Source organism: Moschus berezovskii, chromosome 7, assembly GCF_049115385.1.
Source record: "Moschus berezovskii isolate FMDL1 chromosome 7, NW_MosBer_1.0, whole genome shotgun sequence".
Lineage (NCBI taxonomy): Eukaryota > Metazoa > Chordata > Mammalia > Artiodactyla > Moschidae > Moschus > Moschus berezovskii.
Window position 1 is genome coordinate 80,577,945 of NC_142466.1, and position 16,952 is coordinate 80,594,896.

General features: G+C 43.1%; 1 protein-coding gene across 1 annotated transcript in view; it reads right to left on the reverse strand.

Annotated features, from left to right (window-relative positions):
- EBF2 (EBF transcription factor 2) overlaps positions 1-16,952 on the reverse strand; it is a 222,576-nt gene that overhangs the window by 48,219 nt on the left and 157,405 nt on the right. The window contains exons 8-9 of the mRNA XM_055427247.2: positions 2,150-2,267; positions 471-601 (exon numbers count right to left, since the gene is read on the reverse strand). Coding sequence (XP_055283222.1) covers positions 471-601; positions 2,150-2,267 — 249 coding nt within the window. The remainder of the gene's footprint in view (positions 1-470; positions 602-2,149; positions 2,268-16,952) is intronic.

Genomic DNA, 16,952 nt, shown 5'->3' on the forward strand with positions numbered 1-16,952 from the left:
ACCCAGAGACAGCCATTATTCATCTTTGGCACATTTCCAGTACTTTTCTAAGGATGTGTTATATAATTACATTTTACATCCATAGATACTGTTGTCCTGATTTTTTTTTCCATTTAGCATTATAGTGTAAGCATGTTCCCTTTTCCTGTGCCATTAGAAATCTTTCAAATATAATTTTTAAGTGAATTATGATACTTCATTTATTTAAGCATTCTCCTAGTACCCAATGTCTAGCCAATTTCTAATTTTTCACAATTATAAACAATACTTATTACAGTGAATATTTCTTTTTAAGGGATCCATGCCTGCAGGAAATTGTGGCTTTACATGTCTTTTAATCCTGGTGCCCCACTTATAACAGGTACTCAATAGTGTGTGTGCGTGTGTGTTCATGTTGCTAACATTGCAGAATTACTAGTTTCTCCAGATCAAAACAACGGAAATCAGGGAAGTGAGTTGTCTTTGCCTACCTCACTCCATACAAGCATGGTCCCAAACACCACTTGGAGGCCATCAAAGAAGTTGTCCCCAATAATGATGACCATGGCTCCTCCAGTGGTCCAGCCTTCACTTGGGCTAATGGCTTTGATGCATGGAGTTGCTAAAAAGATAGGAAAGAAAAAGTCAAGTCTATCTTTTGGTGGTTGAAGTTTGGAGTTCGGGGACTGACTGCTCTTGAAAGTTCTTGGTTATCTAAGAAGTTCAAGTTGAGCTTTGCTGACTTGCCATCATTCCCTAATTGGTTGTTGGTTTTCACCAGGTCATTAAAGCCTAATGAGTTGACCACTATATATGAAAACACTTAGCTAATTGTGCAAAGGGTGTTTTTAAAACTCTGTTGTTTTTCCCCATATTTTATAAGCTGATCACACTGAAAATGTGTAAATCCCTTTTCTCTCCCCACCTCCTCTGCCCCAAGATGTTAAGATTTACAAGGTCTGTTAATGAGCTAGAGAAAGAAGGAGAAAGTAAAATCTACCATAGTTGAAGACTTTTTTTTTTTCTGGCTGTATCAAGAGACAATTTCTAATCACTTTCCTAACTTTGTAGGAAGGATTTTCCCTCCCTTCTTCCATATGTTCGAGGCCTCTGGACTTTACATCCCAACAGGAACCCAATATGGTTTTCAGGCCATAACTAAAGTCAATCCATCACTCCATTTCCAGAGCTGACAGGGTCAGAGGTGGAGGAGAACTTTGGCAGGACTCCAAAAACATGAGCCCCCTTTGAACAGCCAGTCAATCACATCCAATCAGTCAAAAGAAACTGGATGGGTTCCTAGTTCTGAACCCTGGGATTTTCTTCTCCCCTTTCAGTGCCCGCTGCGGGAGAATTAACACCACTCCAAATTCTTTACTGATTCAATCATTTTCTTTCAGTTCATTAATTCCTATTTGAAATGATACAAGACACATTTTAAGGGCTGAGTTGGGGTGGGGGCTGGTGGGCAGTATACAGCAAGACAATATACAAAAATAGGAGCCTCACTTAGCCATTCATTCTGTATTACAAGAGCTTCTTACACCAATGAGTTGAGGAGCGTGCACAAAAAAGAACTTGGATGGGATTTGCTTAGGTTTGTCAGTTATCTTCCTTGATATACTTTGATTTTTCGGACAACTTGAAGTTTAACTGTTACCGGTATTCCTAATTACTTTAAGGCACTTGGAAAAATTACCCAGAGCAGACCATGATTTTTTCTTGTCCAAGCAAACAAAAATCAATTAGTGTCAGTTTCATTCTGCACATTGTTTTGTTTTGCCCACAATCTGTTTAAGCACACATCTGACACTTATTCATACATGTCTGGCATGGTAATGTTCCTGTTTAACTAAGATGTCATAGCACTACATTTGCCGGAAATGCCCATCTAGCAAAAAAAAAAAATAGAGAGAGAAAGCAAAACTGACAGAACTGACTGAAAGAGCCAGAGAGTTGCAAGGGCCTGAACACTGGCTGGGAGATGTGTGGGGGTCATAACAGAGCAGGCAGAAGTCAATGTTTACAGCTTCATTTTAAAATCCACACATTCTTGCGGACATTCTCCACTCCTACTCAGAGACATCAATTTCAAATTCAAACCAGGAAAAATTTGTGAAGAGCATCATTTGTCTGCCAGGCTCAGTCCCTCCGGAAAGCACAGCCCTACCTTCCGACGGGTCCAGCCTTCTGGCTCTCCGTCCGTGCTTCGAGTTGTTGTGAACAAACATGTTGTCAGAAACAGCCAGCACATGTCCATCCACATTCACTGTTGTTGACAATACGACCTGTAGATTTCAAGGAAAAAGGATGAGGGGGAGGGGGTTGAGTTAATTTCTCAGTAAGTCATAAAAGTCACAAAACTGTTTTGTCAAACTTCCGTGTGGCTAATGAGAGATGGACCAGAGTTTAGGGACGAGCCATGCTCTTGGCATCTGAATGGGTTCTCCTCTCCTGTAACAACGGCAGAGCATTATGGGAAAAGAGGCCACCCTTCACCCATGTGTTGTCACCTATTTGTGCTCAAACTGTGCCCCGGTGAGGAAGTGGGGAAGTTGGCAATCTGCCCATGGGTTCTAGAAACTTCATCTCGATCAAAGGACTTGGATCATCATTCCCAGGTGCCCCTCGGGCTGGAGTCACAACAAGGAGCTGATTGTGTCTGATTGGGAAGCTAAGATGGAAACACCAGCTGGGAGGTCATTTCTCAGGAGTGGGTTCTTGAACATCTGACGTGTGCTAAAGTAGTGCTGCATGTACTGCCTGATGAGTTATATCTGGCTTCTCCCACACCAGAGAGCAGCGACTAAGATGCTCAGACTTTGGGTGAGAAAGTAAAGTTGTGGAATTCTGTGTTGAAAATGTAGGACATTTAGTATCTAACCAGATGAAAGGGAAGAGATTGGTGTGGCATAGTGGAAGGGTGTGGATTTGCAGTCAGAGAGAAAGTGAAAGTGAAAGTCGCTCAGTCGTGTCCGACTCTTTGCGACCCCATAGACTATACAGTCCATGGAATTCTCCTGGCCAGAATACTGGAGTGAGTAGCCTTTCCCTTCTCCAGGGGATCTTCCCAATCCAGGGATCGAACCCAGGTCTCCCGCCTTGCGGGCAGAGAGAACTGAACCCAAATCCCACGCCTGCTCCTTCCTAATTGAGAACCTCTGATGGATTACTTGGGCTTCCCTGGTGGCTCAGACAGTAAAGAATCTGTCTGCAATGTGGGAGACCTGGGTTCGATCCCTAGGTTGGGAAGATCCCCTGGAGAAGGGAATGGCAACCCACTCTAGTATCCTGGCCTGGAGAATTCCATGGACTATATAAATGGATTATTTAACCTTTTTGGATCTCTACTTCCCTAGTCTGTAAAACATACACAACATTGCCTATCTTGAGGGCTGGATGAGATAAAAGAAGAATAAAATGAGAAAACACATGTAAAACATTCATGGATGAGTTCCCATCCTCTTGGGCTCACTCCCACCTTGTTTGACCAGTCAACAGGAAAGAGGACTTTACTCATGGAGCCCCTCCAATAGTCTAAGCTCTGGGGCAAGAGAAGGCTCCAGTAGAGGGAATTAACCCCCACATGTCACAAGGCATGGTCCCTACCCTCAAAGAGCTTACTTTCACGCTGGAGAAGCATGGTGAACAAGTAAAACAAGCAACACATAGAATGAGATCGGACTGAGTTCTGTGTGTGCCGCAGATCAGGGTGCAAGGGAAATTCAAAGAGGTGGTGATCAGTCAAGGCTGGAGCAGTGGGAAAACACAGCAGAAATGCATGGACTTGGGCATATCCACCTACTTACTGACCCAGGAAGGTGAGTCACTTGTTAGTTACATGTGGCAATTTTTTTTGTTTGAGAAAGGAACTTCTTATATACATACTCAAGTATATGTATAGACTTGAGGAAAGACATTGAATAGATATGTCCACTCCCAAATTAAACTCACTGATACTCTACTTGGAATTTTTTGGCCACCCTTGAAGAGTTTGCCTGCAATGCAGGAGACGCAGGAGACCCAGGTTCAATCCCTGGGTCGGAAAGATCCCCTGGAGAAGGGCAGGGCAACCCACTCCAATATTCTTACCTGGAGAATCCCATGGACAGAGGAGCCTAGCAGGCTACAGTTCACAGGGTCACAAAGAGTTGGACATGACCGAAGCAACTTAGCACACACTTCCTTACTTATTAAATAAAGAGGGGACAAACCTGGACCTTGCCTTACCTCTTAAGAGGTAATATTTTATATTAATACAAAACAAGATTCACTCAATGGCATGTCACATCTCTTTACCATGAATTATTTCAAACAAACAAAATAAACAGAATCTCCTTTTTTTTAAAGTGAAATTTACATTCAATTACTGTACAATTTTGATAAATGGATATACCCAGGTAATCCACACCATATCACAATATAAAACATTTCTGTCTCCCCAGAAAGTTATTTGGGCCTCCTTTCAGTCCATCCTACCCAATACACTTTTCCAAAGCAATACTATCCTGATTTTTTTTTTAACCTCAAATAGGATATCAGATGGCATCTTTTTATTTTTTTCAATTGAGGTATAGTTGCTTACAATATTGTGTTAGTTTCTGATGTACAATGAAGTAAAAAATTTTTATATATATTGTAATATAATAAGGATTTGGAAGAACCCTTTAAACTATGAGCCCACAAAGTATGTCACCTAGCCTGGTGCCACGAGCATGACAGTGGCATTCAGGAGTTTTTACATAGACACAGTGGGCTGCATTTATTAACTCAGACGAAGTCACTGAATGTCTGCTATGTATCAGGTATTATTACATCAGGCCTTGGAGACTCTAAGACCACAGAATGATGTGTTCCTAGTCGAACAAGTGTGTCTCCCACACTTCAGCTTCTCCACTAGTGAATTCACTACCTGTTTCATGTCCCTGCTCACTGTGAAATCAGAATGAACTTAAAGGAGCCTCCATAGTCATTCAGAAAATTACTATCAATGTAATTGCTCACAATTCAGGGATGCTGTCGTCTAGCTCCAAGTCTGTTTTCAATTGTGTCCTTGTTAACATATTAAGAGTCTGGGGAAAGGCCTTCCAGAAAGTTCCTATCATGCAGTGGGCACCATAATGCAGAGACCTGCATCACTTTCTGCCAGGACATAAGGTACATACTCTTACAGGGCCTCTCAGCAGAGCAGAGGGTGGCATCCTAGTCAAAGGGAGGGAGGAGCCGAGGGTCTCCTGGTTCCTGGAGTTAAGATGAGCATGAAGGCTGAAAGCAACCATCTCTGTCTCTGTTTACTCTCCGAAAATAATAGGAGAAGGTGGAGGGAAAAAATGAGGAATCGGATCAATTTTATAAATTGTGTGTGTGAATGGACATTGCTCTCATTCGAGGGTGCTTCAGGCTTTCACTGCTAACGAGCTGTGCTGGGCACAAGGAGGGGAACCCCCGTCCAAGTCAGGATTATGTGGACATGAAGAGAGTTCTCCCCAAGACCACTCTAATTCATTCCACAGGCTCCTTGTTATACTGTACGTTCATGCTCCTTGTGCATTCCTGCCACAAAATATGGGGCTTTCTTGAGCCAGCTGATTTCATCATTGTCCATTTGGGTGGAGTGAGACTCAGTTCCAAAGAGAACATTTCCCGAATGACATACCCTGATGGTTCAGATGCACTTCATTATTTTCTATTAACAATGGAAATAAATTTTAATCTCTTGCTGGCTAGCGCTGGCCTCTCCTGACAGCAAGGGAATTAACCTGAATTATTTCAGTGTCTGCAAAATTTATTACAAGATTTTAAATTATGTCCAAATGTATGTGCGTGTGGCTGTATATATATTGATATGAGGCAAGTCCCCGTTTTTAATATTTCAAATATCTTAAGACAGTGAGGTATCTAGGAAGGGCTGCCAATTTAACTGAATTTGCAAAATGTAAAGGATTTGATACACAGACTCCATCATGTGAAACCAGACATATTTGGTTGTTGTTCTTTTTTTTTTTTTTTCTTTTAAGGAATGGTTGTTCTTGTCCGTGGAGACACACACAAATACTAACTTTTCCGTGCGTTCCTTCTCCTTCTGAAAGAACGAAATACAAGAGGGAGGCGAAGATACATTTGGTACACTCAAAGCTTCCAATTTAACTTCCTTCACTGTTTTCTGATGAACAATGACAACACTGATATTATTCTATTCAGAGAAGTTAAAGTTTCTGAATGTTTGAAGACTGAAGGAAGTGGACTGTGCATTCCAGCATCGTCTCCCTCCCAGGCCTTCCCCTTCCACAAGCCAGCTTCTTTCCCCCAGTGAGTATTTCCTGGGTCATGAAGGCTGACCTTTCCCATCTGGAATCAATCAGTCAACCCCTGACAACTTCCTGAAACACCTCACTCCATTTCCTGTTCTCTCCCCCTTCTCCCTTTCCCCCTGGTTTGCTTCACTCTTCAAAACTGCAGGCCACAGCAGCTTAATGTTAGAGGGTCAGACACAGTTAGACTCCAAAACACTACACAAGGACACCTTTGACCTTCAAAAATCTTTACATCTTAGCCAAACAAATCAAGGTCAACATTTCTTACCATTACCTTGTTAACTATTTGTAGGCATCTTTGCCAACGATCTTCTGATCCTGGAATCATCCATACCACTTGTTCTTCTAAGATCATAAACTGATCTGTCTTAGAAGTAGCAAGTGGAGTATTGACAAAGCGTGCCATTAGGAAGTACCTGAAACTAGAAAATCTTGAGTATTTTAACAAACACATGGAGAATATTCCTTCCAAAAGGATTTCTCGGTCTCATCAATGTCTCCTATCACCTAAACCTGACACCTGGTTTTTCTAAAGCTCTCAGACTCTCTTGGCATTGCTGTTTCACTGGCACAGTCCAAAAGGATGACAATTAGGAATACAGATGTCCATAATTTGTGTGGGATGGACCCCCGGCTTTTGCTGTTGACACTGGTGACAGCTTTCATTTGTTTCTCAGAGTCAGTGTATCTGTATTTCAACTCAAAGCTCCAGTAGCAAGGCCTGCAGATCTGAAAACTAAGCATTGTAGGTGATGGCTGTCCACTGGCACGCTTCAGTTCTACACATAAACAATAATTAATGATGGTCATGCAAACGGGTTTCCCGGGTGTCTCAGTGGTAAAGAACCTGCCTGCCAATGCAGGAGACTCGGATTCGATCCCTGGGGTCAGGAAGATCCCCTGGAGAAGGAAACGGCAACTCACTCCAGTATTCTTGCCTGGGAAATCCCATGGACAGAGGGGCCGTGCGGGCTATAGTCCATGAGGTTGCAAAAGTGTTGGACACAACTTAGTGACTAAACAGCAACATTCACACAAATATCATTTATGACTCAGTTGCTTTCATTCAAGGTGCTGAGAAAGAGAAATAAGGATCAACAGAAACCACTTTCATTTTTTTAAAATGAGACTAGCCTTCCATATTTTGCCATTCCTTATTTTTGCTTAGCACTGTCTCTCATTTTTAGTGAGACCAGATCAATAAATAGGAACCAACTGGAGCAGTTGGCACAGTGACAGTACAGATTCCATTTTGAATCATCCAATTAAATGGGAGTTTTAGCTGAATATACAGAAATGGAAACATCAGTAAAACATTTGTGTCTCCCCTTAAAAAAAAAAAAAAAGTAAGAACAAATGCTATAACTGTGTTAGCAGTCCACTCAAAGTCCTCAAGAAAACGGATGGCTTTCTCACATTATATTTTTCTTCTCATCACCCAAGAGCAATCCTGTGACCCCCACTCTAATAATTTATGCAAAGCAGGAGCTGAGTTGTAAAGAGCTCCTTCCTGCCTATAAAAGGCCATGGTGGGAGTTACCCTTTGGTGGACACATCTGTTAATCTGCCTGAACAACCAGTTTTCCAATAGAGGAGCTGTTCCTTTGGTATCAGAAATGATATCATGTGACAGGAGGATTTTTACCACCCTGATTTACTCCCACCCTTGGGTTATTTTGGGGACTCCCAGGTGCTGCAGAACCTGCCTGGCAATGCAGAAGACTCAAAAGACTCAGTTTGATCCCTGGGTGAGGAAGATCCCCTGGAAGAGGAAATGGCAACCCACTCCAGTATTCCTGGCTGAAAAAAATCCCATGGACAGAGGAGCCTGGTGGGCTGCAGTCCATGGGGTCACAAAGAGAGTTATTTTTACACCTCACTCTGAAATGTCTATGGATTTTTGGAACATCACACTTAAAAAAATCTATGCTTCTCAAAACTCTGTAACTGTATGATTGAGTTGAGTCAGAGATCAACTTGAATCCTATTCCCAGCCAAGCTTTCTCAGCTCATACCCAGGTGTTCCTACAAAGACCCTAAGTCTCACACAAGAGGGTAAAAGAAAAAGAGAAGTCAAAATGAAAAATGTGTGGAATGATTAACTGGTCTGCTCTTTGAAACAGACGAGAAACCCAGTGTCTATCTCTGTAAGTCGCTGGAGAATCATCACATTGGCTGGAAACCTCCCTAAATGGATCAGAGCCCTGGCTTTGAAAATACACCCAATTCTACCATTAGACACATTTCCCCTCCATTTCAGCGAGGGCATGGACAGAGGAGCCTGGCGGGCTACAGTTCATGGGGTCGCAAAGAGTCAAACATGACTTAGCAACTGAACAATAATAACAACAACATGTACCTTCTAGCTGAAGGTGGGGGCCTATGGTAGTTTAATCTATGTAAAGTTACAATATGTAGCACTGATAGCCCACTCGAAGTGGAAGGCTCTGATACCTACTTATAAACATGCACCCACCAAGCTAAATAAAATGGCCTCAAAAATTCCTGTTATTTTGCCAAGTATGGAAAAAAATTCTTTATGACATTTTACATCTGGAAATGGAATTAAATTCATGATGTGCTTTTCCCTTATAACTGTTCAGTTGCTCTATATGTTATTTCAGCTTTCCCAAAGCATAACTATTATGTGGGATTTTATTTTCCACCTGTGGAAGGAGGAAAGAGACACAGAGACCATTAAAGGGACAGAGAAAATCAAGACAAGCTTCTGGTTGTGGTGGGTGATCAGATTTGGGAGTCCACACTTTGAGAAGAAATACTCCATTGATGTTTTTATACCCTGGCGAATTCTCACATTCGACCAGGGGAATCTGATGAAACAATTTTGTCTAAGCCTCCATAATTCAACCCAGGCAAAGAACAAACAAATTGGCTACTGCAAGTTGTTTCCCTCTACCTTTTATTCTTGGCACACATCATATTTTCAAGCCAGATTTAAAGCCCGGATTCTTCTTTGTTACTAGACTCCAGAGTCTCCAAAATTACCTTTAAACACCTACATACCCCGTAGTATGGATTCTGTCATCCTTTTTTTTTTTAAAGGAATTCCCAGAATTCTTAGCAATTGCTGTTGTTTCATATTCCCCGAGGCTACATTTTCTGTTCAGTTGAGTATCAAGTAGCAATCGAGGGAACGCCAAGTTGATTGCTGTTGAGACAGATGTGGGGCGTTCTGGAGTTGCTCACAGCCAGGGAGGGGGGCTATGGCATTCATGACCTAAGTACTGAGAAGATACGTTCTGAAGTCACCAGACAGCTCTGTGTTTCAGTGAGTCAGAGGCATTTTGTGACCTTCCAGGCACTGTGCCACATGCAATGCAGGCCTACAGAAAACACTGTCACTGCCTCACAGCGCTTACTATGCAATTGATCCATGTGTGTCAGTTACTCACGTCCAACTCTTTGTGACCCCATGGGACCTGCCAGGCTCCACTGTCCATGGAATTCTCCAGGCAAGATTACTGGACTGGGTAGCCATTCCCTTCCCCAGGGGATCTTCCCAACTCAGGGGTTGAACCCATGTCTCCTGAATTGCAGGCTGATTCTTTACCATCTCAGCCACCAGGGAAGCATGCAATCAATAAAGCAGAACAAATGCCACACTGGGACTTCCCCCTGGTCCAGTGGCTGAGACTCCAAGTTCCCAAAGCAAGGAACATGGGTTTGATCCCTGGTTGGGAAACAAAGATCCCACAGGTGGCAATTAAGACTCAGCCTAGCCAAATAAATGAATATTTTTTTAAAAAAGAACAAACACTACACAAAATCAAGAGGTATTACTATATGGTAATACATAATTGAGGGCTGAATTATGTGGCTACTGCATCCTCTAGGAGTCCAAAGGTAAGAAAATTAACCTGCACTGAAGGCAGTAACCAACATTTTCATCAAGGAAATGAGAGCTGAGACAGGCCTTGAAGAGTTGAAAAACTTGTTATGCAATTCAAGGTTGCTGAAACGATTATTCTGGCAAAAAAAATTCTAATTGGCGTTAAGTGGGGCAGTATGCCAAAAAACATTTCTGCTGGCATATTTTGGCAAATTTGGCTTAGGATGGACACCTTTTAGAGCTTGCTTGTAAAAAAAAAAAAAAACACCCAGTTGAATATGTACAGAAATCAAGTGGCAGTTTTTTAAACATCTTTTAATTTCTTTTTGACATCTACACACTGCTTTATTTATTTATTTACTTTAGGCTGTGCTGAGTCTTCATTGCTGCACTTGGGCTTTCTCTAGTTGTGGAAAGCAGGGGATACTTCCTAGTCATGGTGCTTGGACTTTTCTTCGTGAAGCACAGGATCTTGGCAGGTGGGTTTCAGTAGTTGCAGCATGAAGGCTCAGTAGTTGTGGCTCGTGGGCTCTAGGGTGTGCAGACTCAGTAGTTATGACACACAGACTTAGTTGTTCCACAGCATGTGGGATCTTTCCAGACCAGGGATTAAACCCATGTCCCTGCTTTGGCAGTGGAAATGGCAACCCACTCCAGTACTCTTGCCTGGAGAATCCCATGGAAGGAGGAGCCTGGTGGGCTACAGTCCATGGTGTCGCAAAGAGTCGGACACGACTGAGCCACTTCACTCACTCACTCTTATCCACTGCACCACCAAGAAAGTCCTCAACCTGCCTTTTAGGTCATCAGGAAGCCCAAAGGTCATGAACCTGCTTTACACCAAATTTCCCTTCATCCCAAAGGCCAGAGATATTGATACTCACTACATCCACCTCACCTCATTGTTTTCCATCGAGGTCATTGCTTTTCCCATCTGAAAGGTACACCATGCGGGATGGTTATGGTCAAGGGCAGTGTTTTACTGGCAAACATTCTGAGGTCCACAGAGGAGACTTAACACATTCAATGCAGTTCTTTGATTTGGCTGGGCCAGTCTTTTTCCCCAAATGCTGTCCTCAGGGACCTTGTGAATCACCTGGTATCCATCAAAATCCAGGAACACATAGGCTCCATGAGCAGCTTAAGAATCTATGCACTCCTACTGCAAAACTAAGAAAACTTTCCTTTCCAGGAAGTTCTGCATCTGATGGTCCTGGAATATGTTCAAGTGTTGGTTTTAGTGCCCAAATTTGAGTCTCTTAAAATGTTGGGAAGATCCCCTGGAGAAGGAAATGGCAACCCACTCCAGTATTCTTGCCTGGGAAATCCCATGGACAGAGGAGCCTGGCAGGCTACAGTCCATTGGGTCATAGAGTCAGACATGGCAGAGCAACTAAGCACAGCACAGCTCAAGTCTGACATGGAATTTCCCAAGAGTTATAGAGGCAACAACCTGCTTTTGTTTCTCTCCATTTTCTCCCACAAATAATTCAAAACCCATTTCTTATGTGAACTGGTCAAAATTCTTAAACCCTAATTCTTGTCCCCATTTGAGATATCAAAAGCAGGGGGTGAGGGGTGGACAGATTTGTCCCACAGACAAGAGCTTGAAGTAACCCACAGCAAGCTTTCCCTAAGCTTTTGCATTAGGCTGAGCAAAAGATCCCTGAACCCTCAGAGGTGGTTGTTTCTTTTTTTTTTTCCTGACTCCACATAGATAATTATTCTTTCTTAACTTGGACTCTCTGGTTTGTTCTCCCACCAGATAATGGACTCACCTGTTGATGAGAGAGGCCATAAGTCAAGTGGTTTTCATTATGTGCTTGAAAAGTGTGGTTCAGTAGCCCCGCAGCCTTCCCATGGTGGTGAGATCACAGAGCAGCTGGGGTGGCTCCTGCTCTGAGAGATTTTGAACTGAAGAAACCTGCAGGCAGCTGGTGCTGTATTAAATTTTTACCATTTGGAGTTAATTTAAACTCTCGTTTTCCTCTTCCACGGTGTGAGAGAAACATTCACCATTTTTTTACTTAAGGAAAATAGATGGTGGTGCCATGAAAAGGTTTTATATAAGAACTGGGGTTTAGGAAATCATACAGGTTTGTTGGATGGAGCCTGGCCCTGTTCCAAGACATGAGCAGCCCTGCCCTTTGCTCTCACGTCGATCAGTCAAATAGATGAATGGCCGCTGCCCAGCTGTGCGGACTAAGGGTCTCTGCCATCTATCCATGCGAACTTCCCCATTGTTCCTATGTGGTGGGTGCATCCAGCATGTTGCAGGCATAGGCTCTAGGCTTCCCAGATTATCCAGCTATTCCACTGATGTCAGTCCACCCTCACATGCCTCACTTCCATTCTCCGTGCTGATGGAGAAGATTGTAGTGTCTTCTGACCACCATGCATTCCTGCTCTCTTTCTCAGAGGTCTACCAGACCTGCTTGGTGTGTCCTGACAAAGCGCCAACCCTTCCCCAGCTCCTCCAGGAACCCCCTGTTGAGGGTCCTTCCAACAGGCCCGGGGTTGTGTACAGATTCCCATAACCAGACAGGCATCAATTCAGCCCTGATATCTTTCCCAATTTGGGCCGGGACATGACTTCTTTTTTTTTTTAATAATTTTATTTATTTTTTACTTCGCTGGGTCTTTGTTGCTATGCAGCTTTTCTCTGCTTGTGGCGAGCGGGGTTTTGGTCTTCAGACTTGTCACTGCCGTGGCTTCTCTTGTTGTGGAGCACAGGCTCTGGGGCAAGTGGACTTCAGTAGTTGTGGTTCCCAAGTTCTAGAGCGCTGGCTCAGCAGATGTGGTGCACAGGCTTAGCTGCTCTGCAGCATGTGGGATCTTTCTGGCTGAGGGATCAAACCCACATCTCCTGAGTTGGCAGGCAGATTCTTTACCACTGGGCCATCAGGGGAGCCCATGACTTTTCTTTTCTTTCACCTAAAATGTATGCCCTCACCCACAACTTTTGATCTCTTGAAGCAGGGGATGGCAAGACCTATATATGTATCTCTGTTCTCTCCCTGATATAGCTATATGAGAAAGTGATTACTTTGGTGGGCCTCTTGTATTATTAAAAAGGGAATAATGTAGAGGTAGGGGCTTCCCTGGTGACTCAGATGGTAAAGAATCTGCCTGTAGTGTGGGAGACCTGGGTTCGATCCCTGGGTTAGGAAGATCCCCTGGAGAAGAAAACGGCAACCCACTCCAGTATTCTTGCTTGGAGAATCCCATGGACAGAGGAGCCTGGCGGGCTACAGTCCACGGGGTTGCAAAGAGTCAGACACGACTGCACAGCTAAGCACAATGTAGGGGTGAACTTGAGACATCTGAGAGTCACCCAGAAAAATTCAGCAAATGACAGTAAGAATCTTTATCTCAGTAATAAAGCTACAAATGGGAAGAAAGGGATTCATTTTAAATGATTCTGGAGTTGGAGATCCAAGGAACCTGCTACCAACTCCAAAATGAGTAATGTACCAGTTGGTGCTGCCCATATGATGGGAAGGGCTTCCCAAGTGGCACTAGTGGTAAAGAACCTGCCTGCCAATGCAGGAGACATAAGAGATGCGAGTTTGATCTCTGGGTTGGGAACATCCCTTGGAGAAGGAAATGGCAATCCACTCCAGTATTCTTGCCTGGGAAATCCCATGGACAGAAGAGCCTGGAGGGCTACAGTCCATGGGCTTGCAAAAGAAATAGACGTGACTTATCGACCAAACACACACACATATCCTTCCAGCACCTAGGACAGTGCCAGGCACATGGAATTTCCTCAACAGCATTGGTTGGGTGAATGAATTAAGGAAAGGGGGCATCTGTGTTTCCACGATGACTTGGAGCAGAACCAGGCAGCCTGTCTATGAGCGTGAATTGGCAACAAAAGCCCTGATTGTTGTCAACTTCCACTGTGTTTTAGGACTTGAATGTGGGAAATGACAACGTGCCTGAGTCTTTCAAGAAAATGGCTTGATTTTTCTTCTGGGTTTTCCAGCTGCCGGCTCTCCACCCAGCATTCGGAGAAATAAAGAATGGGGTTCATTATGTCTTAACAGGCCTGTCAGCTTAAACTAGACATAAATTTCTTTACCTTTCCTTCACCGAGCTGTTAATCTGCATGTTTCACCTAATTGTTCCATTTCAAGGAGGGCGGAAGTGATTTTCTGCCTTCATGGTCCATGGATTTAGATATACTTCGGGGGCCCTTTTTTTTTTTCCTTCCTCTGCTCCTTCCTTCCTTTTCTTTCTTTCTCTTAAAATTCATTTAATGACCATTTTTGGAGCTCCAAAGAATGACTGGCATTGGGGAGAAATACAAAAATAAATAAAACATGCCAATTACCCTCAAGCAGCACATAGCCTCTTAGACAAATAATAATTGCAAGGCAATGTGATCAATGGCATTAGTAGAAACTTGTAGAGAAGTATGTTGGCACAGAAGCAAGAACCAATAGGTCTGCCAGGAAAAGTCCAAAAGTGCCTCACTGTGGGGGAGGGGGATAAATTGGGAGTTTGGGCTTAACAGATGCGAACTATTACAAAGAGGATGGATCAAAAACAAGATCCAACTGTATAGCACAGGGAACTATATTCAATATCCGGTGATAAACTGTTATGGAGAGACTTCCCCGGTGGTTCAGTGAATAAGAATTCACCTTCCAATGCAGAGGCCTCAGGTTGGATCCCTGGTCAGGGAACTATAATCCCATGTGCCTCAGAGCAACTAAGCCTGAGTGCCAGCCACAGCAAAAACCCAGTGCAACAACAACAACAAACAAACTGCAATAGAAAAGAATATGAAAAGTATATACATATATATATATATTGAGTGGGAAGCTCCCTGGTGGCTCAGTGGTAAAGAATCCTCCTGCAATGCAAGAGATGCAGGTTCAGTTCTGGGGTTGGGAAAATTCCCTGGAGAAGGGAATGGCTACCCACTGCAGTATTCTTTTTTTTTTTTTCATTCTTCACTCCAGTATTCTTGCCTGGTAAATTCCATGGACAGAGGAACCTGGTGACTACAGTCCCTGGGGTTTTGAAGAGTTGAACACAACTGAACAACTAACACACATATCTGAAACACTTTGCTGTACAGCAAAAACTAACAACATTATAATCAACTATATTTCAATAAAATAAATTTCTTTTAAAAATTATACAGAGTGAAATAAGCCAGAAAGAAAAACAGGAGGCCTGGCGTGCTATGATTCATGGGGTCGCAAAGAGTCGGACATAACTGAGCGACTGAAGTGAACTGAACTGAATGTGTATATATGGAATTTAGAAAGATGGTAACAATAATTCTGTATGCAAGACAGCAAAAGAGACACATGTATAGAACAGTCTTTTGGACTCTGTGGGAGAGGGCGAGGGTGGGATGATTTGGGAGAATGGCATTGAAACATGTATATTGTCATATGTGAAACAAATAGCCAGTCCAGGTTTGATGCATGATATAGGATGCTTGGGGCTGGTGCACTGGGATGACCCAGAGGGATGATATGGGGAGGGCAGTGGGAGGGGGATTCCAGATGGGGAACACCCAGGGCAGATTCATATCAATGTATGACAAAACCAATACAATATTGTAAAGTAATTAGCCTCCAATTAAAATTAAAAAACAAAACTCCATATGAAGTAAAAGAAAATATGAATAAATTTGACTAATGGAAAAAAAAGAAGTGCCTCAATGAAGAGGTGACAGGTATAGTCTTAAAAAATAAGCAGAGGTCACAGATTAGAGAGGAGTTAAGGCTTCCCAGGCAGAGGGGTGAACACATGGGAAGTCTCCAAGCAGTCTGTTCCACATGGAACAGAAATGAGTGAGGTGTGCCTGAAGGGTGGGGGGCATATGGAAGCATTAGGTGGGGTGCATGGCAGAAGCCTGCCTGGTATGAAGCTATTTCTCAGCCATGCCCTTTTATATCCAAGCTTTTGTCCACAGACAGGAGATATTTATAACATACTTAAGCAGAGGAGTGACATGTTTTAACCCCACTCCAGTGTTCTTGCCTGGAGAATCCCAGGGACGGGGGAACCTGGTAGGCTGTGGTCTATGGGGTCGCACTGAAGCAACTTAGCAGCAGCAGCAGCAGACATGTTTTAAAAGATCACTTTGGCAGCCGTGTTGAGAATAGATTAGACAAAGAAGGAGGAGAGCCAAGGGTCTGTGGCAGTTTTTCAGGAGAGGGAGGTGGGTTTTACGGATACTTAGAGGGAGGGAGTGACGCTTTAATAATAATTAAGGAAGGCATGGATCAGGGAGGTAGGACTGAGTTCTGCCTTGAACATGAGCTCATTAGTCATCCAAGAGAAGATGCCCAGAAGGATGGTAAAGCTGGATTTCTGCAGCTCCAGAGAAGGGAGAAAAGTCTGATGATATGGATCCAGGAGGCATCTGGGAACAGGTGGTCTTTAAAGCCAAGAGTGGACAGGTCACTATCATAAGGGTTAAATTACACGGAGGATGTCCACTGGGTATTAGATAAATTTCATTTATTTAGATCAAGGGTCCATGCACTTCTCAGAGATGTTTTAAGAGGTTTGGGAATCCTTGAAAATTTAAATATAACTTTGTTGAAACATAGCTTTTTATTGGGACAAAACTATAGCTTATATGAAATTCTCAAAGGGGTGTGAGCCCAAAAAAGAATTAAAACTCTTATGTTTCAATAAATATTTTATATACCCACAATAGTTAGGACTTGAATGAAAGACAGGCTTGGTTCAGGTTGGAAAATGTGTGATATAATGATTTTGTTATTTGATTGTTTTTGGAAAAGGAACCTAGGTTCCACCAGCGTTTGGGGGGAGAG